The sequence below is a fragment of the Bos javanicus genome, chromosome 14, assembly GCF_032452875.1.
Source record: "Bos javanicus breed banteng chromosome 14, ARS-OSU_banteng_1.0, whole genome shotgun sequence".
In the NCBI taxonomy this organism is placed as follows: domain Eukaryota; kingdom Metazoa; phylum Chordata; class Mammalia; order Artiodactyla; family Bovidae; genus Bos; species Bos javanicus.
The window spans coordinates 32,378,734-32,402,037 of NC_083881.1; the positions used below are offsets into that span (position 1 = coordinate 32,378,734).

The following is a 23,304-nucleotide window of genomic DNA, read 5'->3' on the forward strand; positions in this document are numbered from 1 at the left end:
CCTGGGTTCAATCCCTGGGTTGGGAAGATCCCCTGGAGAAGGGAATGGCTGCTGCTGCTGCTGCTGCTAAGTCACTTCAGTTGTGTCCGACTCTGTGTGACCCCAGAGACGGCAGCCCACCAGGCTCCCCCGTCCCTGGGATTCTCCAGGCAAGAACACTGGAGTGGGTTGCCATTTCCTTCTCCAGTGCATGAAAGTGAAAAGTGAAAGTGAAGTCGCTCAGTCGTGTCCAACTCTAGCGACCCCATGGACTGCAGCCTACCAGGCTCCTCTGTCCATGGGATTTGCCAGGCAAGAGTACTGGAATGGGTTGCCATTGCCTTCTCAGAGGGAATGGCTACCCACTCCTATATTCTGACCTGGAGAATTCCATGGACTGCAAGTCCATGAGGTTGCAACGAGTCAGACACAACTGCGTGATTCTCACTTTCACTTCACTTTCAAGGAATAGCTCCTCACAAGGCATCGTATCTGCAGGTTTATTTCATGGAAGATGGGTTTTGTGAGTTTCCTACAGAACAACTTACTTGAAGAATACAGTTATAATCATGGGCTTCCCAAGGGACTCGGTGTTGGAGCAGGTGACCTCACTGCCTTGTGGGGAAGACAGAGGCAATCTTCATAAAATAGTTCTGCAGGATGGAATTGGGCAGGCTTTATCTCCAGTATTCTTGGGCTTCCCTTGTGGCTCAGCTGGTAAAGAATCCTCCTGCAATTCGGGAGACCTGGGTTAGATCCCTGGATTGGGAAGATCCCCTGGAGAAGGGAAAGGCTACCCACTCCTGTATTCTGCCCTGGAGAATTCCATGACTGTATAGTCCACAGGGTGGCAAAGAGTCAGACATGACTGAGCAACTTTCACTTTCACTATTTGTGCACAGAGATACTTCTGAGAATAACTTAGATACTGTCTTTGATTTCACACCAGAAAAACTGTTAAAGATAGAGACAATAGTGGAAAACTATCTAGAAGGATGCACAGCCCCAGTTTTGTGTCCAGGCCTGAATTTAGTCCCAAGACAGAAACGATGATTGCCCTACTGTGCTACGAACAAAGTAGAAGTAGGCTTCCAGGTGCCTCCAAAGACAGTATTAGAAGTGGTAGCTTTTTATCTAGTTTGTGATTAAAAGCTAAATGGAAGGCGTCACATGCAGCTCTGCTCTGCTACACCTTGAATGCCACCAGATTTGGGGGGCAGTTAATAAGGGTCATTTTTGTTATTCTGCAATCAAAATTAAAGTTATGAGTGAAGTAGTGATTTATCGTATTCAACATCTAAAGAATTGAACAAACACTGCATATACCAATATTTAAAGTCTTTGATGTGTGAGATGAATGGTAACTAATGGTAACTAATTTCTTGTTTGGTTACTAATCTAGGTTGGGGTGATAGCATAGCTTACAGGGGAAAATCCATCTTTAAAATCTTTCTATGCTTGTTTTAATAACTCAAAACCCTTCCAATGGGCTTCCCTGATAGCTCAGTGGTAAAGAATCCACCTACCAATGCATTCGATGTGCGTTTGATCCTTAGGTTGGAAGGATCCCCTGGTAGAGAAAATGGTAACCCACTGGTTGCCGGAACAATCCCATGGACCGAGGAGCCTGGCAGGCTACAGTTTGTGGGGTCACAGAGAGTTGGACATGACTGAGCAATTGGGCACGAGTACAAGGCATCTCATAGAAGAAAACCAGTCTCATGGAGCTATGTTGACAGGGAGGGAAGATTTTAAAGTAACTTCTTAAGAAAATTCAATAAAATTGTATTGCCATTAATAAATTAAGGATACTTCTACCCATTTGATTTCTCTAATTTATTTAATTATATTAAACCATCAACTTTGGTCAGTAAAAATAAATTCACTGGCATTACTAGGGAGAATGGGGTGAGTAGTGAGGTGGATGGAGTCAGCTGAGGGGAGTTGTTCAGAGATTTGGAAGGATTACCAGGTTAGGCTTCTTGGCAGAAAATTTTGACTGGAAGAGGAAGGATATTATTGGACAATGCCTAAAAGATACATGGAATCAATGAGGGCATATTTACTTTTTAATTGGAATGCACTTGCTCAAATTTATAGTTCTTTGGAGAAAGGACTCAGTAGTGGATGAGATGATTTCTTGTTTATCCATGCTAATTCTCACTTTTCCTTAAGTATGTACTTAGTGATTCACTTAACAAATACTTATTGAGCAGCTGCTTTGGCTAAGGCAACATTCTAGATGCAAGGCTTACAGAGGTAACATGACTTGGATCATGTTTTGTTTCAAAGAGTTCTTTAAAACTTAACCTGTAATCTGTTCATCTGAGGAATGAAATTACAAAAAAAAAAAAGAAAGAGTCCTGGGGGATCTTCAGTTTCTTAATGTATTTTCATTAGCAGAATTCAGAAATAGTGAGAGCTTCAGGTGGGCTCCTGCAGACCCAGGTACCAGGCTGGTCCCTGTGGTCTACTTGCTGACCCAGGCAGCAGACCTGCATGCTGAAGATTCCCTTCGATGGCCCTTGCAGAATTTCTGTGTGGACTGACTAGTGAAAAGTTTTCCCAGCTGAAGCCAGTCAGTGAAGATAGGAAGAGCTGCCTCTTCCTTCAAATGCACGGATGCCAACGCAAGACCACAAGGATCATGAATAATCTAGGAAATATGTCATCACCAAAGGGAAAAAAGAAAAAAAAAAAATCTTCAATAACTGACTCTAAAGAAATGGACATCTGTAAATGTCCTGACAAAGAATTTAGAACGATCCTCAGAGAAGTATAGTGAAATGTAAGAAAGCATGGTCAACCAAATTAGGAAAACAGTGAATGAAGAAAATTAGATGTCCAGCAAAGCAATAGAAACCATTTAAAAAACTTAAACAGAAATTCTTGAGTTGAGGAATATGTTGATTGAACTGCCAAATTTAATAGAGAACTTCAACAGATTCAACCAAGCAAAAGCAAAAAAAAAAAAAAAAAAGAATCAGTGAACTTGAAGACAGAGTGTTTTAAATTATCCAGTCAGAGGAACAAAAAGAAAAAGAAAAACTAAAAAAAGCTTATGTCAATTATGGGATACCATCAAGAGAAACAACCGACTCACTACTGGAGTCCCAGAAAGAGAAGAGAGGGAGAAAGGGACAGACGCCTTTTTAAAGAAATAATATCTAAGAAATTCCTAAATCTGGGTGGAAATTTGGACATCCAAGTTCCTGAGTTTATAGGTCTCCAAAGAGTTTCAACCCTGAAAGTTCTTCTCCAAGACACATTATAATAAAGTTGTGTAAAATCAAAGGCAGAATTTTGAAAACTGAAAAGAAAAAAAAAATTGCTCACGTACAGTAATAGAGAACAAACCTTCCACGAGGCTGTCAGCAGATGTCTTAGCAGAAACCTCACAGCCAGGACAGAGTGGGATAAACCTGGAGGCCGTTGTGCTCACTGAAATAAGCCACAGAAGGATACTATGTGGTCTCACTTCTATGTGGAATCTGGGGGGAAAAAATGAAGATGTTGAACTCATAGAAGCAGAAAAGAAAAGGGAGGAAGGGAAAATAGGACGACGTTGGTCAGAGGGTACAAATTTGTGGTTATGGAAGATAAATGCATCTAGAGAGCTTATGTGCAGGCATGTTGTATATACTTAATAATACTGTATTGAACCCTGAAATTATGCTTAGAGTGGAGTCCAGGAGATTTTACATACACAAAAAATGTTAACTAGGTGAGGTTATTAAATATATTATATATTAATTAGCTTGACTCTGGTCATTTCACTGTGTATATTTATATGAGATCACCATAGCATTTACCTTAAATATGTACAATTTTTATTTAAAAATTTTAAAATGTTCAGATAAGATCAGTCGCTCAGTCATGTCCGACTCTTTGCGACCCCATGAATCGCAGCACGCTACGCCTCCCTGTCCATCACCAACTCCCGGAGTTCACTCAGACTCACGTCCATTGAATCAGTGATGCCATCCAGCCATCTCATCCTCTGTCATCCCCTTCTCCTCCTGCCCCCAATCCCTCCCAGCATCAGAGTCTTTTCCAGTGAGTCAACTCTTCGCATGAGATGGCCAAAGTACTGGAGTTTCAGCTTTAGCATCATTCCTTCCAAAAGAAATCCCAGGGCTGCTCTCCTTCAGAATGGACTGGTTGGATCTCCTGGCAGTCCAAGGGACTCTCAAGAGTCTTCTCCAACACCACAGTTCAAAAGCATCAATTCTTCGGCGCTCAGCCTTCTTCACAGTCCAACTCTCACATCCATACATGGCCACAGGAAAAACCATAGCCTTGACTAGATGAACCTTTGTTGGCAAAGTAATGTCTCTGCTTTTGAATATGCTATCTACATTGGTTATAACTTTCCTTCCAAGGAGTAAGCGTCTTTTAATTTCATGGCTGCAGTCACCATCTGCAGTGATTTTGGAGCCCCCAAAAATAAAGTCTGACACTGTTTCCACTGTTTCCCCATCTATTTCCCATGAAGTGATGGGACCAGATGCCATGATCTTCGTTTTCTGAATGTTTAAGCCAACTTTTTCACTCTCCTCTTTCACTTGCATCAAGAGGCTTTTGAGTTCCTCTTCACTTTCTGCCAGAAGGGTGGTGTCATCTGCATATCTGAGGTTATTGATATTTCTCCCGGCAATCTTGATTCCAGCTTGTGCTTCTTCCAGTCCAGCGTTTCTCATGATGTACTCTGCATATAGGTTAAATAAACAGGGTGACAATATACAGCCTTGACGAACTCCTTTTCCTATTTGGAACCAGTCTGTTGTTCCATGTCCAGTTGTAACTGTTGCTTCCTGATCTGCATACAGATTTCTCAAGAGGCAGATCAGGTGGTCTGGCATTCCCATCTCTTTCAGAATTTTCCACAGTTTATTGTGATCCACACAGTCACAGGCTTTGGCACAGTCAATAAAGCAGAAATAGATGTTTTTCTGGAACTCTTTTGCTTTTCCATGATCCAGCGGATGTTGGCAATTTGATCTCTGGTTCCTCTGCCTTTTCTAAAACCAGCTTGAACATCAGGAAGTTCACGGTTCACATATTGCTGAAGCCTGGCTTGGAGAATTTTGAGCATTACTTTACTAGTGTGTGAGATGAGTGCAATTGTGCGGTAGTTTGAGCATTAAGATGTTAAGTAATGAATAAAATGATAATGATAGCCATCAATAACATTGGGTGATGTGCTACGTGTCAGATGTTGTGCACTAAAGACCTTGTGTTTGTGTGCTTAGTTGCTCAGTCGTATCTGACTCTTTGCAACCCCATGGGCTGTAGCCCGCCAGACTCCTCTGTCCATGGGGTTCTCCTGGCGAGAACACTGGAGTGAGTTGCCAAGCCCTCCTCCAGGGCATCTTCCCAACCCAGGGATCGAACCTGGGTCTCCCGCATTGTGGATGAATTCTTTACCATCTGAGCTACCAGGGAAGCCCAGTTAAACAAAATCACCATTTTTTATAGGGTCTAGTGTATAAGCCGCTCCAGTGTTCTTGCCTAGAGTATCCCAGGGACGGCGGAGCCTGGTGGGCTGCTGTCTCTTGGGGTCGCACAGAGTCGGACACGACTGAAGCGACTTAGCAGCAGCAGCAGCAGCAGCAGCAGCAGCAGCAGTGTGTAAGTATAGAAGCCAAAAGTTAGGCTTTTAACATCTAAACATGATAGTACTTAATCATGTTTATTTTCATCTTTTCTTCTTTAGAACACTGAAGAAGAATTTGCTGTATCATTTCTGCTAGTCATTTGTAGGTAAAACAACACTCCTATGAGTCTTGCAAGAGATCTTATGAATATTTGTCTCTTAATCATCGTTTTCTCTCATCGAGGAGGAAATATTAAATACCCTTCCTCTCTATTTTTAAGTTCTGATGATTGTTAAATCCTATAAGTATTTGCTTCAGTGTTAATTGAGATGTAGCCTAATAGTTATAAACTTAAAAAGAATCCTTCCTACAAAGAATTCTTTTTCAAAAGTGCATAATAATTATTTTTAAATTAAGATATTTAATATATTTCCTTTTGTCTATCAGGTCACACATATTTTTAGTTGTTCAACTGTGTGTTTTAGATCTCTCATGAAATAAAACTCAATTCAATACTACATCAAGTATTATTACAGGCTATGAATCAGGCACTGTCTTTGATTATGGGACAGCAAACTATAACTTTAGGTGCTCTGTTTTTGACAAGCCAAGAGACAAATTTATCCAAGCAAATCCAGGTTTATCTCATTATTGAGGATTTCTCTTCATATAACTTTAGGTAAAACCTGTTTCAGAGAAGTCAGAGCTAATGCTTATGGTTACTCAAGGTGGGTGGGATGAAGGTGCAAATCACCATTCTCCTACCTACTTATTTAGCATGTATTCTTTGCCCATATGTGGGCACAGGTTGAACCTATCTGGTGATTTTCATTTATACAAGAGATCAGTATCTTTTGATGTGATTTTCTGTGGATTTTCCCCCTTTAATTTAAGTGCTATGATAGTCAAAGGCAGTTTAACAATAGTACTTATGAAACAGTCACACCTATAGTCAACTGCTGTACCATTGTAATAATGGCATGTCTATGACTAATATCTATAATTGACCAAACACTGTTATAACTCCTTTTTGAAATGCAGAGTAAATGCTAAAATCCCAAAACTACATGATCCAGGTTAGAATATTTAGAGATAGGACATGATATTAGAATTATATATGAGTCTGGCCAAGTGAGAAATTTCCATAAATTATTATAAATACAGAAATGATCTCATAAGCACTGATGTAAAGAACAGACAAGAATCTAGCAGAGACCTGAGTGGAATACTGTAGTTGTTCCTCCTTACTTATAAAACACCAGTGACTCTTGTGCCTTAATTACCTCTTAGAAACTGGTTGTCTTCCAGCATGCCCAGAAAAAGGGAGACGAACAGCCAGAGAGCTTGCCAAATACCAGTCACTTTTGTCATTGATTTAACCTCTGTGTCTCTCCTATCAGACTTTTGCATGGTCTCTCTTTATGTAAAAGCCTGACCATTCCTGGAGCATCAGCTTGACCCTATAGAGCTGTGATCCTAATATGTTACTTATTTGAAAAATCATTTTTCTAACTTGTTAGTATATTAACTTGCATGAGTCTGAATTAATCTTGATGTTCCCCACACGCATTTTCTTTCTTTCATGGCAGATGTCAATTCCCTGTGTCCCAGACTTCCCTGGCTGTCCAGTGGTTAAGACTCCCAATGCAGGGAGGCATGGGACTGATCCCTGGTCAGGGAAGTAAAATCCCACATGCTGCAAAAAAAAAAAAAAACTAAACTAGTCTTTTCACTTCTAGGGTCTCAAATTTCCCTAAATTGTCATAGCTGATGGGTCGTGTACTTCTTTCTATTTATTCTTTTTAAAAAAATAATTTTATTGTTGCTGTTGTTCAGTTGCTAAGTCATGTCCAGCTTTTTGCAACCCCATGGACTGCAGCAATCCAGGCTTCCCTGTCCTTCACCATCTCTCAGAGCTTGCTCAAACTCATGTTCATCGAGTCAGTGATGCCATCCAACCATCTCATCCTCTGTCCTCCGCTTCTCCTGCCCTCAGTCTTTCCCAGCGTCAGGGTCATTTCCATTGAGTCGGCCCTTCACATTGGGTAGCCAAAGTATTGGAGCTTCAGCTTCAGCAATTTTATTATTTTTTTAATTGGAGGATTTCCCATTTATTCTTACTTTTTCACTGGTAACAAAGTTTTCCCTGTGTAGTGCTTCTCTACTGCTTAACAAATTAATTATATCTTAGTTTGGTATTTCATTTCCTCTCACTATGAATCCAGCCCAGTTGCCCAATACTCAGTCTCTCTGCCTTACATGAACCTGCTGTCTGGCAAAGTTGGCTCCACCCATTTCTCTTTCTCTTCTAATTGTTCATAGTGTTGCCTCTACTTGAAATTCTGTTTTTCCATTTTGGCCTGTCCTGAATCCCATCCATCCATCCAAGTCCAACTCATGTACCATATTCTTATGGAGCCTTCCTTCTTCCTCATGTGTGTGTATTTCAGTATCTTTCTGTAAGTTTTTAACCTACGTATCATTTCCTGGACTACATTCTAGATACCTCTGTATTTGTCCTTGCTGTTAGATTGTATGAGATACTTTCCCAAGATTCATTTCATTTTAGTTATTTAATTTTGATATATTTATACTGCATTTATTGTAACATGACATCCCCTCTTTCCTTGGTATTTTATTCTCTAGGGACTAAATAGAAAATATTATCATACTGCATTTATTTTGTAAGGCAAGGTTCATTTACAAAGTTGCAACAAGGAAACCTGATGCATGCCTGCATGAAAGGAAACTTACTGTTCATCCTATGTAAAGTAGCAGGCGTGTTTTCAAAACCGTCTTAATAAGATTTGCTTATTGAGACAAAGAGCCATGACTTCATTCTTACTAACCTCAAAAGCATATTAAATTACAGTCAATTTTGGCATTAATCCAGTTTTACCATTAACTCTCTCATAAATTTTGATTAAGGGGTATTGCCAGACTTTTGTAATTAAGGGAAGTGCATTAGAAATGTATTTCATGTTGGAAATTTGTCATGTTCTGAAAAATACTGAAGTTCTATGAATACCTGTAAACCTTAGGGATGGTAAAATTCATGGCTGAACAATCATTTTTCTGAACAGAGAGTACCCAAAGTTAGTTACAGGCTCAAATCTAAATTTTTATTTTAAGAAATAATTGATTGAATTAAAATATTTCTTGGCTGTGTAAATTTCATAGGAGTCAGGAAGAAGCTGTATTTCATGGTTACCTTCTCTCAGTGTCATCAGCCCATAGATATATTTTATAATAATTTGCCACTTTCTGTAATTATGGATTAATGAATATTAACTACTCACACAAGTCTGGATCAGTAAATATATTTAGCTCTGAATTTGTCATAAGCTTTTATCTTCTAAAAGCATTTTGAAGGGTGTGATTATATCATGAGATGCTTTATCTATTTTCATTTTGCTCTATAGCATTTGGCTTCCCTGGTGGCTCAGACGGTAAAGAATCCACCTGCAATGCAGGAGACCTGGGTTCGATCCCTGGGTTGGGAAGATCCCCTGGAGGAGGGCATGGCAACCCACTGCAGTATTCTTGCCTGGGAAATCCCATGGACAGAGGAGCCTGGAGGGCTACAGGCCATGGGGTCCCAAAGAATCGAATAGGACTGAGTGACTAAGCACAGCACTATAGCATTTAGAAAAAGTGAGATTCTCTCAGAATAAAGTTTTACTTGATGTGGGCATTTATACATTTTAAATCTATAAAATGTTTTATTCTGTTTTTCTATTAGCTTGCTTCATCAAATATGTGGGGTTTTTTCTTTAAGCATTTTGTCCCAGTGAAAATTTGTAGATTTCTGCCACGTCAGTTCAAGTGACTATAGCAGGATTAGATCTACGTGATCCTCCTCTTCACTGGCTGAATCAGTGACAACTTTTTTTTTTTTTTTAAGGACTGTCTCTTTTAGAAAGTAGGGAGAGTGCTCAGTGTGGCCAGCTGTGTATCACTTTTCTAGAGTGAGTTTTCCACTTAGTGTATTAAAATAGTTGTGACCATATTGCATCCTGGTGACAAAAAAGAACAAGTATATCTTGGAAGAGAATTTTACTTCTCATCTGAACATAACTTAGTGGCTGAAAGAATCCAGCTAAGTAATCTGTTTAAAATTAGTGTTTGGAGAATTATTTTCATAATCTGTCACTTGCATAATAAATTAAAACCAGATCATGTTTTTCAACAGTCATGAGAAAATATCTTTCTTCAACTTTTATAATAATATTAATTACTGCATCAGTGAGCACTTATTCTGTGCTGTGTCCCCTCCTAAGTATTTTATTTGCATTAACTCACTTCATTTTCTTGGCTGCCTCATGAAGTATTATTAATATAAACTACTAAAATCTCCAAATTACAAAAGAGGAAATTGAGGCATATACAAATTAAATATCTCTCTAAGGCCGTATAAAAAATAATAGAGGTGATGGTAGCTTTAATTGTTTTTTTCTGAATGGAAAACTTTCTTTTTTTGCAGTTCCACTCATGCTAGCATTCAGTACTTTGTTAATTCATTTGTCTTTAAAAGGAAATCAGTAAAACTTGCACGTCTTCATGCTTTTTAATTTTGCTAGCAATAAATGATCATTTATTCTTTGGATTCTTACAGGGCATTCTACTTGGACAAGTCAAATTCACCACCAAACTCTACATCTAAAGCTGCCTACATAGATAAGGTAAAAATAGAAGATTGCATTGACCCTATATTTTACCATTTACCTTTTATTTAATTTTGTTGGTGTTGTTCTTGAGCATGGTGTCAGTATAAAATTTATGAGCTCCAGTTCTGTTACCTCCATAATAAAATATTTTAGACTGTAGGTTATAATGACTGTGAATTATAGCCCATCTAAAAAGATTTCTTTCTATTAAACATGTTGAACTTTATGTTTATTGTTTTTTTTTCTGCAGCTCATGAGGCCTCTCAATGTTTTGGATGAACTTTATCGACTGGTGGCCTCATTTATCAGATCCAAGCGCACGGCCGCCTGTGTGAACACGGCTTGCAGCGCCTCCGGAGTTGGGCTGCTGTCAGTGTCCTCGGAGCTGTGCAGTAGGCTGGGGGCCTGCCACGTCATCATGTGCAACAGCGGCGTGCATCGGTACGTGACTCCCACCGTGCTGCATCTTTGCCTGCGTCTTCACTACACCTCGTTATGTTTGGACTTTCTTGTTTATTACATTTAGCTCTGTGAAATTATAGCTGGAAACATATTTGGAATAAGATTTCAGAGATTCGTTAATTCTTGCAGAGTAATTTCTGGCTTTAGTTCTATTTTCAGTGACTGTTTATTCATACAAAATGAATGCAATCCCACATTTATATCACTGTGGCCCAGAAGCTTATCATTCTTTATATATCTTAAGATTTATACTTTAGGTACAAAATTGTGCATCTGTTTTATGCACTCTAGGAACTTGCTTGGTAGGAGCTGGTGACTAGAATATTTTCTAGAAAAAAGGTTTTTTTACCTTTTCTTCAGTGGTTTGGGTCCTTGTTACTCAATTGTTGTGAGTTAGATGTTTTCTTGGGGTTACCGCTGCCTTCCTACTTCTGGCAAAATCACAGTCTAAAAGCCCACACGATATGCTCTTCCTGAAACTGTAAGGAGGAGTTTTAGATGGGTTCTATTCAGGTGGTTTATCTTATGCATCAGTGCTCTGTTTGGGAAGGCCAGTAGGTACATAAATTCCTACAGCTGTATCAGATTCAAGTCAGGTCCTTCTTCATAATCACTTATTCCTCTTCTGTCACATCTCAGTTTTCACAGAGAAATGAAACCATATAAGTGAAAATAATAGAACAGGATTTAGTCCTCATTGTAATCTGGTAGGCAGAGAGTCTTCTGTCGCCAGTCATAGTCTGTTCTTAGTATGAGGCCAGTTAGATTTTGAGAGAATAGTAGTTGTTGTTTATTCAAACTTACTTGGTACTTAATCCATGCAAAGGACTGCAGTTGGTGCTATTGGCTGGGTAACATCATAAATTGATGATGCTTATGGTACAGACATGAGGCATGAACAACAAACAATTATTAAAGTAAATAATAATGTGACAAAATAAGATAACAAAAATATAATAAAAATAACAAATGACTTAGACTACAAGAAAAAAATAAATGACCTAGGAGAGTTACAGCTAAAAAATAAGAATCAGAAGCAACATATATCTTGGAGATGGTTGGAACTTTCCCTGGAGAAGGTAGTGTTTGAACTGGGTTTTGATGGGTAGAGGTTTTGAAGAGGTAGATAGAAAAAGTTGATTCAAGTCAGTAGGTTTTCATCCGTGAAATTCCATTTGACTTGATATGCCTGAATTATGGATTTCAAGTCCTACACAGCATGTCCTTGCTTATGAAGTGTGGCAAGACTTTGTTTCTCTAAAAGGAGCAATTACACCTGTGTGAGTGACACAATAGACAGAATTGTCCCCTTTATTTTAATTGCTGAGTACTTTGTGCTCTATTGCAAGCTTACTCATGCCCACGCTCAGTCACTCAGTCATATCTGACTCTTGAAAACCCTTTGAACTGTAGCCTGCCAGGCTTCTCTGTCCATGGGATTCTCCAGGCAACACTACTGGAGTGAGTTGTCGTTTCCTCCTCCTGGAGATCTTCCCGAGCCAGGGATCGAACCCACCTCTCCTGCATCTGCTGGCAGATTCTTTACTACTAAATGACCTGGGAAGCATTGCAAGCTTACTAAGAGCTTAGATGAAATATCATTTGCAACTAAATGAGTTCAGCAGAGAAACGCTGTCTCCGATCAGTCATGTTCAATCGTTCTGTTCTCATTCATTCATCCATTTATTTACTTTCCATTCACTCAGTTAATATACATTGAGCACTATTTATGTGCCAACACTGTTCTAGTTTCTGGTATCAAGCATTGGGAAAAAAAAAAAAAAAGGCAAAAACCTCCCTACTGTTATATAATGTAAATCAGGTGGGAGTGAAACAGATGACAAAGTAAATAAATGGTAACATGGTAGGTGACATAAATACAGAAAAGAACAGAAGTCAGAGAGGTGACAGGGGACAAGATGGGATGAGGGGATGTCATCTTCCAAGGAGGAAGTTCTGTTGGGTTGGAGACCTGTGTGAAATGCAAGAGTGAGTCATGCAGATATCTCAGAGAAAGTGCATTCGATTCTAGAGAGCAGAGTGCAAATGTGGGAGTCCGAGTGGGAGCCAGCATGATGTGTTCAAGGAACATAGAGGCCACTGTGGCCTTGACACTCGGTATGTCATCACCATGATTAATGTTCTTACTCTGCACTGGTGTAAGATCATAGTTATCTGAGGACTGTGACAACCAAGGGACATGTCAGGCTTCAAACTACAAGCATATTCTCCTATCTCCACATGAATTTACTGAAAGTTAATGCTTTTAAGTTTGCCATTTAATGCAGTTCCCTGGCGGTTCAGCGGTTAGGACTCTGTGCATCCATTGCAGGAGGCCTGGGTTCGATCCCTGGTTGGGGAACTAAGATCCTTCAAGCCTCATGGTATGGCCAAAAAATTTTTTCTAACTTCCAGAGTTTTTTAAACTCTAGAATTTTTTAATCCTAGAATCATGACCAAATTGTCCAAGTTACTCTCTCATATCTCCCATGAGCAGTTTTAGAGTTTGACGATTGATGAGTAGGAGAAATAGATCGGTGTTCTACAACCATTTTTTAATTACTGTATTCATTGATGGATGTGTTGGAATCACAAGTAACATTGAAATTTCAAAGTTTTTTGGCTTTCTCCATTTCTGCAGTTCGAAATAAATATAGCTTTAGTTAATTCATTTCAGAGAGATTTACTGAGATGTAGGCAAAAATGCCCCATCACAGATGCTGAAATTAAGGTTAAAACTATTTGAAAATAGTACTATTTTATTTTTCTGTTATGCAGAATAATATAGGCATTTAGTAATATCTTTAATCTTTCAGGTAAGGCTATGCTTACATTTTTCATGGTGATAAAATGTGTGCTGATTTATGTTATGCAAGAATCAGAAATCTTGCATAACTCTGTTACTAAAATACTTCTTCAGTAATTATAATTCAGAAAGCTAGGAAGGAACCCAAGTAGATCCATACCTACCCTAATTATTGAACATGGAGGTTTACCTTGAGGTTCTGACAAAGGGGAGAAATTCAAAATATGAATTAGAATAAATATTACAGACTATTTTTAGCATTTACTTTTAAAATTAAGATGGGAAGTGGTTAACAATATGGCATCCACATTAGATAATCAGTTTCCTGCCTTTTCTGATTTTATTCACCAAGAAAAAGGAATCTAAAATATTTTAAAGTATTGAGTTATAAGCCTGTATTTGATATTAAAGAGAAGAATGTGATTTTTCAGAATGAAAGGGCAGTTTTAATTAGCATTCATATCTAGATGTTTTAACGCCAACCTGAATTAGACGCCTGGATGGCATACCACAGAGAATGAAAGCTGGTTTTTGTTGTTGTTAAGTCACTAAGTTGTGTCCAGCTCTCTTCAAACCCCTGGACTGTAGCCCGCCAGGCTCCACTGTCCTTGGGATTTCCCAGGCGAGAATACTGGAGTGGGTTTTCATTTCCTTCTCCAGGGGATCTTCTCAACTCAGAAATTAAACTGAGCCTCCTCCTTGGCAGGTGGATTTTTTACCACTGAGCCACCAGGGAAGCCCTAATGCAAGAAGGAATAGAATTCAGGATGAATTATTAAAATCTTTTCATAGTGTTTGGTCCACCTTTGTTTTTATTAAATTCTCTTTCCCAGGGCAGTCCTTTGTGTGCATTACAATTCTACTGATGAACTTTCCTCCCTACACTCCTCAATCATTCACTTGTGTTAAATACCTCCATTGTTATTGAATATTGAAAGAAGATTGTCTTTTATTAAGATCAGGCTTTTTTTTTTTCCTTTTAAATTGTGTCTGTGATATTAAAAGCTAGTTTGATAAATGGAACTTTTCCAAAGTTTCCATTTCGTTTTCATCTCTTACTCCTTCTATCAAACAACATATATCTGAACATAGTTTTATTAGTACGTATAGTTTTATAAGGGCTTCCCTGGTGGCTCAGTGGTGAAGAATCCACCTGCCAGTGCAGGAGATGTAGGTTCAATCGCTAGGTCAGGAAGATCCCCTGGAAAAGGAAATGGCAACCCACTCAAGTTTTCTTGCTTGAGAAATTCCATGGACAGGGGAGCCTGGCGGGCTACAGGGATTGCAAAGAGACAGACCATGACTGAGCGACTAACACTTTACTCCCCTATTGCTATGTTGCCACTCCCCGCTTCCCTCTTCCCACTGGTAACCAATAGTTTGTTTTCTCTGTCTGTGAGTCTGCTTTAAAGCTCTTTTTTATACCATGCAGTTGCTTGCTGCAGCCCTTCCAACAGCGTGCCAGAGGGTTTCTAAATTTCCCTATTACATCCTTCTGCCGAATCCTTCCATTCATTGTGGTATTTCATTTTGTTTTGCTTCTTTCTCCACATCACTGCTTAATAGCCAACTGTTTTCCTTTAATCATTATATTGACAAATCAGCATATTGCAAAAGTTATAAAACCCAAGCCTGAGCCTTACCACCTCCAAAAACAAAGATTCCACGTCCCTCCCACGATGTTTGTTTATGCTTCCTTCCCCAGTGGCAACAAGTAGGTAGATATTTCCAGAGGCTCCCTGAAAGGTTCAGTTCAGTTCAGTCGCTCAGTCATGTCCGACTCTTTGCGACCCCATGAATCACAGCATGCCAGGCTTCCCTGTCCATCACCAACTCCTGGAGTTCACACAGACTCACGTCCATCAAGTCAGTGATGCCATCCAGTCATCTCATCCTCTGCCGTCCCCTTCTCCTCCTGCCCCCAGTCCCTCCCAGCATCAGAGTCTTTTCCAGTGAGTCAACTCTTCGCATGAGGTGGCCAAAGTACTGGAGTTTCAGCTTTAGCATCAGTCCTTCCAAAGAAATCCCAGGGCTGATCTCCTTCAGAATGGACTGGTTGGATCTCCTTGCAGTCCAAGGGACTCTCAAGAGTCTTCTCCAACACCACAGTTCAAAAGCATCAAATCGTCGACGCTCAGCTTTCTTCACAGTCCAACTCTCATATCCATACACGACCACTGGAAAAACCATAGTCTTCACTAGACGGACCTTTGTTGGCAAAGTAATGTCTCTGCTTTTCAATGTGCTATCTAGGTTGGAAAGGTTAGGTCAAGGAAATTTCTAGTGAGGGCAGGGACTCTGGAATCACAGCGTTTCCCTCTGAGGACTCGTTCCAGGGAGTTTTTGTCCACATCCTCTTTTAATCTAGGGCTTCCCTGGGGGATTAGAGGGTAAAGCGTCCACCTGCAATGCGGGAGACGCAGCTTCATCCCTGAGTCAGGAAGATCCCCTGGAGAAGAAAATGGCAACCCACTCCAGTACTCTTGCCTGGAAAATCCCATGGACAGAGGAGCCTGGGAGGCTGCAGTCCATGGGGTCGCAAAGAGTCGGACATGACTGAGCAACTTAACTTTCCTTTCCTTTCTTTTAATCTATCCATGACAGATTTTCAGTGGTGTAGGAATTTCTGGGATGATCCTGCAGGAAGACAGGTCATTTGAGCCCAGGCCTCACGTCTGACCCACCTGTGATGTCTGAGCACCAAAGCCTTGGAGATCTGTACACATAAATTACCTTTAATCTTCGAGCTTTGTTGTGAAGATGAATCTCTTCCAGGAAACAAGGCCCATCGTTAGCTGAATACTTGGTGTTCAGTCACCAGTCGGGGCTGTGAACAGCAGCATCAGAAGGGGCTGGCTCGCTGTGTCAGGGCTTCACCAGCACCTGCCGCAGCGGCACCATAGCTGCCTTGTTTTGAATCCCACGCAGGTATGAGGAGGAAACAGTCTATGGCAAGGCCTGTTCTCATTATTAAAAAGCACGATGATAATGAGCCAGCTGGCTGCCATTTATGTATTCCAGTGTTGGACTGCTTTTTCTTTTATACATTCTGGAAACTCATTTTAACATATATAACGCTTTAGGAGCTAAAAAACTATATATATGAAAAGGAGTGTATTTCCAAGATGCATTTCTTAGTTGGTTATTTAGAAACTGAGACATAGTTTCACGTTGGATAGCATTGCAGAGCTTGGTTGAATTCTCAGTCATCCGTCTTCCAGCAGAAATGTACAAAACCCATCATGTGACCATAAAATAAAACCCAAAATATGACTCTCAGCATTTTCCAGAAAAATGAAATCCAGGAATTAAAAACAACTAAAGAGAAATGTGTCTTACTAGTTTGGTTAATGAAACAGTTATTTAAAATGAAAATAAACAGTGTAGTGATTCTTAATTCATAGAAACAATCTCTTAAATTCTTTTTTAAGGGAACTATCAATTAACAATTTTAAAAACCACTTTTGTTTGACTTTAAAGAACTCTTTCTTAGCAATATTTTATTCTGTCATCACCATGACATCAAAGGACAAATTGACAAATAGGCCCAGGGTAAGGAATGCAGACTCCTATAAAAGTGGAGCACTCAAGGTAACCTGGCGTAGGTGATCAGAGTCCTAACGGAGAAGATGATGAAGCTGCAACAAAAAGCATCAAACACAAGGAGTAGGTTTACTCTGGGGATTTCTGTATGTAGGTTAGATTCTAGGTATGAGAGGGAAAAAGTAAACGATTGCTATAAGCAAATGTAGTTTTCAAGTTGTATCCACTTATTTTTTGTCCAAAAATGCATTGGAAATTTCAGTAATGAGATTAGTGGAAATACTTGAATTTTAAATCTCCAGAAAGGTGGCTAACTAGAACAGAGGAAACTGGTAACTCATGATGCCAGGATCCTGTACGTTCCCAATAAGAAGTCCTAAATTTATGCTCTTATAGTCAGGAATCTAACATATGTTAGTGGAAAGCACTTATTTTGTATCAGGATAGTAGTAGCAATGAGTGATAGTAGCAGTGAGTAGTGATATTTTAAAATTGTCATTAGATACGGCTGCAGTTTAGATTATTTTTCTTGAACAGTTATAATTTGATTATGGCCAATGCAACTTTTCCCATTTGTTAATATCTAGTAAAATCATTAATGAATTAAAGAAAAAAAAGTGAAAATGTAAAATTGTGTACCAATCTTTAGAAGGGAAAAAATAAAATGCTATAATAATGGGGCTCTGGGAGACAGACAAAATATATCTTACTTATGCTATAAGTATACATCTTACTTACTCTGGCAAACTTAAAGGAGCAGAAAATAGAATTATGGGGAGGAGGGGAAAAATGGGGAGACGTTGGTCAAGGGGTACAAAGTTTCAGCTACACAAGATGACTAATTCTGGAGATCTGACATAACAATGTGAATATACTTAATATTGTATTATATTCTTGACATTTGCTAGGATCTTAATGGCACCCCACTCCAGTACTTTTGCCTGGAAAATCCCATGGACGGAGGAGCCTGGTGGGCTGCAGTCCATGGGGTCGCTAGAGTTGGACACGACTGAGCGACTTCACTTTCACTTTTCACTTTCATGCACTGGAGAAGGAAATGGCAACCCACTCCAGTGTTCTTGCCTGGAGAATCCCAGGGACGGGGAAGCCTGGCGGGCTGCCGTCTATGGGGTCACACAGAGTCGGACACGACTGAAGCGACTTAGCAGCAGCAGCAGCAGTAAGTGCTTTTACCACCAAAAGAGGAAAGAAAAAAAAAACAACAACAAAGACTATGGTAACAATGTGAGGTGATCAATGTGTTAATTAGCTTAATTGTGGAGAGTATCTTACAGTGTATAGGTATATCAAATCGCCAAGTTGTATACTTTAAATTTATATGACATTTGTTAATTATACTTCTGTTGAAAGCTAGGGGAGAAGAAAGAAAAGTAAACCCAGATCTTCAAATTATACTAAATTGTAAAGTAGGCAAATAAAACTCCACAGTTTATGCTAATTTAAGCAACCAGATAAGTAAATTTATTCTCATAGAATTATATCAAATATCTCAAATATGATAGAAGTTTTATTCTTTTACCTTTTTCCATTATCTCTTATTAAAGTTCTTTCCCCCAAAGAGGTGACTAGATTTGCATATATGTTTTTTTTTCCCGAATTTTTCTTTGCAGTTGATAGAAATCTTAATAAATTAGTACATTAAATTATTCTATTTAAAAATGTTCATCGCTTTCATTAGATTACTGTGAAAGAAGAATAAAACAGTAATTATGAGTCACTTCTTATTGTAGTGGTTTCTAGCTCAGACTGCCAGTAATCATGTGTTGTTGGCTAGGCAAGCTTTAATGTCAATACTTATAAAGTCAGAGCTTATACCTTATTACCTTCTATCATTAAAATTGGAAAATTCTAGGTACATTAAACATATCTTGAGAAAATAATCTAAATACATAATTATAAGTGATATTTCATCGGATTTTGCCAAACCCAATTTTTCTATCTGAAAGTGACAAGTGTAGAATCAACTTTAAATTATAGTGTTAAACAGGGCATGATTCTGCAGATTTTATTTGAAAGAAACTGAAGCTATTGTTTTCCCTAAACCTGCAAAATTATATAAAAAACAAAGTTCCAGTCATTCTCTAAGATGTATTCCTGAGGATTTCATGGCTAGTGGTTTTATAAGTGCTGTAATAACTGTCATAAGCCAAATTTTCTCTCCTCCAGAGGAGAGAAGAAGTATGGGTGTCTCACCAATATAAATGTTTCATTGGCCAGCACTTTCAGAATTGCCTCTTTTTCTGTGTGACCTGGAGCAGGGGAGCAGGTGATGTGGGGGCAGCTGATGGGAGGAAGCAGCAATTTCTGCCTCTATGATGTTAATTTCACGTGGGCACTAGGTCATCTAATCCTCTGGAGGAATACCAAGAAGTGAGATTTCAATCCTTTTAAGCAGGAAGGATGTAATGTAACACCTGTTGCAGGTTTTAAAGCATGGATAGTGTTTACCAGGTGACAGAAATGGAGGAGGACGTTTCCCTGTAAAGGAATGGTATGAAAATATAATCCTGAGGGGTGTGAAATAGCACAGGAAGGGGCTGAAGGTCACAGTAAAGAGTTTGCTATTTCTGGACAGTGAAATGAGGAGGAAGCCGTCCTGGGAGATGAAAGGAGGAAGAAAGACAGGAATTGGAGCATGGAACGCCCTGCCTACTGAGTTAAGAGTTGGAGACTCCCTTTCAGAGGCTCTAGGAAGCCAGTGAAGGACTTTTAGCAAAAGAATAACATGATTAGATACTTGAAAAATATTTTTAAAATGAAGATCAGTACCATGGTCTGCAATGGGACAAGGAGGGAGGCAGGGAGACAGCCAGGATTTTACAGGACTTCAGTCACATGATGAAGGCCAAAACTAAGGCCTGGGCACAGAGTTAGAAGGGAAAAGATATGTGAAAAGTATGGAACGACAGTACACAGAACTGGACAACTGGTGAGGAGTAGAGAACAGGGGAGAGAGATGCTGACTCTTCCAGTGTAGACTTAAAAAATGCTCAACATGGGAGCTGTAAATTCAGTTTCATCTGGGGCAAAATGAGGACTGCAGCCTGGGAGACAGTACCTCAGATAGCTCTGAGAAGCTGCTCTACAGAAGCTGCGGGGGAGGCTGGTATATATAAGGTTTTGGTGAAGGGGGAATACATGCAACCAAGCACATATTTTTCCAGAAGGTTTCTGCTAGTCATGAAGAACAGTCATCACCATGAAGGATTTCAGTGCTTTTCTAGATATAAGGAGATACACGAATTGGGCTCATAAAATCAGCTTCTGAAAATGTCTAACTATCCGAAGACCTGTCCTGCCAGTTTTTCCTCCCAAGCACAGTGTGTCTCATTTCTGCTCTCCACCCTGAACTCCTTTCAAGGGGATGTTGAAAGTCAGCAGCTGCATTGCTGCTGCTGCTGCTAAGTCACATTAGCACATGATTTAATCCTTGTAGAGGTAGATGGCAGGTGCCCATGGCAAGTGCCAATTTGCAGTTAACATTAGCGTGGAAAGACGAAGGGGAGGGAGGCTGCTGTGATGGGGGTGGGGAGGATATGCGTTTGTCATTGAGGGGATTGTGGAGACAGATGTTGCATTAACTATAACATGTTGAGTTTTAGATGTTTTAGATGTACCTGTGTGTGTGTGCGCTCAATCATGTCTGACTGTGACCCCAGGGACTGTAGTCCACCGGGCTCCATTCTGTCCATGGAATTTTCCAGGCAAGAATACTAGAATGGGTTGCCATTTCCTTCTCCAGGGGATCTTCCCAACCCAGGGATTAAACCCGTGTCTCTCGAGTCTCCTGCAGATTCTTTACCACTGTGCTACCTGGGAAGCCGTACCTATATAGGGATGTCCTTTGGTGGTTTCATACTCAGCAAGGACTAAAGTTGTATGTGAGTACAAGTGGGTATAATAACAATAAATAATCAAGTATATATATAATCTCAAAGGGTAATGGAAACACAGTACTAAGAGTTTTCTGGGAACATGCTTCAGGTGTTAGGAGCAGGGAAGAGGTATTCCAGGAACAGGCACAGAACTGTAATAACAGAAGACTCAGCTGCCTACTGTGGAAGGTGAGGAAAGATCACCAAGGAGTGTGTAAAAAGCATTAAGATTCCTTGATTCTCTACCACCAGTCCCCTGTACACCCAAGAGCCTCAGAATAAACCACTGTAGGATCTACGAGAAAGGAATGAAAAATACTCAAAGTTCTGCTTAGTATCTTGCATAAACAGGTCAAAGAGAAAACAATTATCCTGTCAAAGGTTGGGGGCGACAAATGAAAATCACATACTGGACACCCCTTAAGCATCAGTGTCATGAAAAAACATGCAAGAATTGAGGACAAAAGTCCAGTAGCCAAAACAGATGGACCAGAGAGGGAGTGTTGAGGACCTTTGGGTAGCCTTTGAGCAGCCAGGATTAGGGTCCTCACCTATTCAGTTAAATTCCAAAAATAAAACCAAAACAGAAGTGAAATCTACTGGAGAAAGGGTCCCAGGCTGGATCATTTTAAATGCAGAGAAGCAGGTTCAAACCTGGTGGCTGTGGTCATGAAGGTCCTACCTTACTCACAGATGTTTCATATTCATGTACATCTTCAGCCTAGCAAACACCTCCTACTGCGGCCAAGTGGTCAGCTACCCGTCCCCCAAAGGTCCATAATTGCCTCTGCACTCACCACAGCAATGAACCTGGTCAGAGTAGAACATGCCTTAATGTGCTTGATGAGAAGGGAATGAGGGCTATAGAGTGTGTATGCCTGGCAGTTGATTTTGAAGCCTAGGTTTAAGGATAGACATTGAGAACTTGCTGAGAATGTACTGAAAGTTGCAATAGAAAATTCCTATTATCTTTAATGGGAATTTCATGGCTAATTCTCTGTGCAGTGCTGAAAATGTGCCCTTTAAACACGATTGCTTTTTTGCCTTAAGATATATGGAGTGAGCCAGAGTATTCAATTTGGCTCTGCTTCTGCTGCCAGGATCTCTTTCCAGCTGTTGCCCGCTGCTTCTCCATTCTGTTCAGTGGTTTTCTATGGTGCCACTCTCCGCCTGCCATCTCTCTGCTTTCTTTTCAAATATTCATTAACCCCTTGTCTTTCAGCTCTCAGACTGTGAACCATAGGAGTTGGTACAGAAGATTTCATCAGCACTGCCTATTTGACTAGAGTCAAATAATAATGTTGAATGGGCTTCCCAGGTGGTGCTAGTGGTAAAGAAACTGCCTGCCAATGCAGTAGACGTAAGAGATGCAGATTGGATTCCTGGGTGGGAAGGATCCCATAGAGAGGGCACGGTAACCCACTCCATTATTCTTGCCTGGAGTATCCCATGAACAGGGAAGTCTGACAGGCTACAGTCCACGGGATCGCCTGTGAGTCCTACATGACTGAGCACATGCATGCACATATGTCTGTAACTGTATTATTTATTCTTTAAAACAAATAGCTGTTTGCTTGTTTTTCACATTTAAAAATATTTACTTGTTTCATTAAGAAAAGTGCCTCCTCTGTTATAAGGGAAAAAGGACAGAGGTGTTGGGTTTTTGAAATCCCTGCTGACTGGTGGCAATTTTCTTAAGCTTTTCATTTGTCAGAAACACAGTGCTCAGGGTGACCAAGGTGGGAAGGATCAATAGATCTGCAGTGGGCTTTCCGTATTAATTTTGCAGACCCTCTGCATGTGTTGAACCATACTAGTCACTTCAGGATTGAGCCCTATGTAACATACTGCCTTAACCCTCTGATGTATAGTTCTTCCTTGGTGTGAAGTATAATAAAGAGAAGCAGGGAAAATAACACCCTGAAACATTAAACAATTAGTTTCTTCAATCGGGTGCTTCCTTCTGATTGTCGATAGACTTTTCACAGTGGTGCCCTGTGCTCAGTAGTTAAAAGTAATTAGAAGCTATAATAAATGAGATTCCTGCAGGAATGAACATGCCTTACACAGAACAGTACATTTCATATAGAAAAATACAAATCTGTAGTAGAGAAGGAATGTGATCTTCTTTCAGTTTGTTTTTACTACTTGATTGAGTTACAGTCAATATAATTGTTCAGCAATCTGTGAAGCTACTTCCTTCTTAATCATGAACACATTTCAGTACTAGGAGGTCCACATTCATGGTGAAGTGGTTTGGGCTGGCTGCATTAGTCTCTGCCTGAATGATGCACTGAGCATATAAATGCTGAGACCAAGATTGGGGCTGTTGAATTATGCATCTGGGGAGCTGA

General features: G+C 39.9%; 1 protein-coding gene across 2 annotated transcripts in view; it reads left to right on the plus strand.

Annotated features, from left to right (window-relative positions):
* PREX2 (phosphatidylinositol-3,4,5-trisphosphate dependent Rac exchange factor 2) overlaps positions 1-23,304 on the plus strand; it is a 301,596-nt gene that overhangs the window by 247,608 nt on the left and 30,684 nt on the right. For both annotated transcript variants that reach the window (XM_061438929.1, XM_061438928.1), the window contains exons 36-37: positions 10,192-10,258; positions 10,494-10,684. In XM_061438929.1, coding sequence (XP_061294913.1) covers positions 10,192-10,258; positions 10,494-10,684 — 258 coding nt within the window. The remainder of the gene's footprint in view (positions 1-10,191; positions 10,259-10,493; positions 10,685-23,304) is intronic.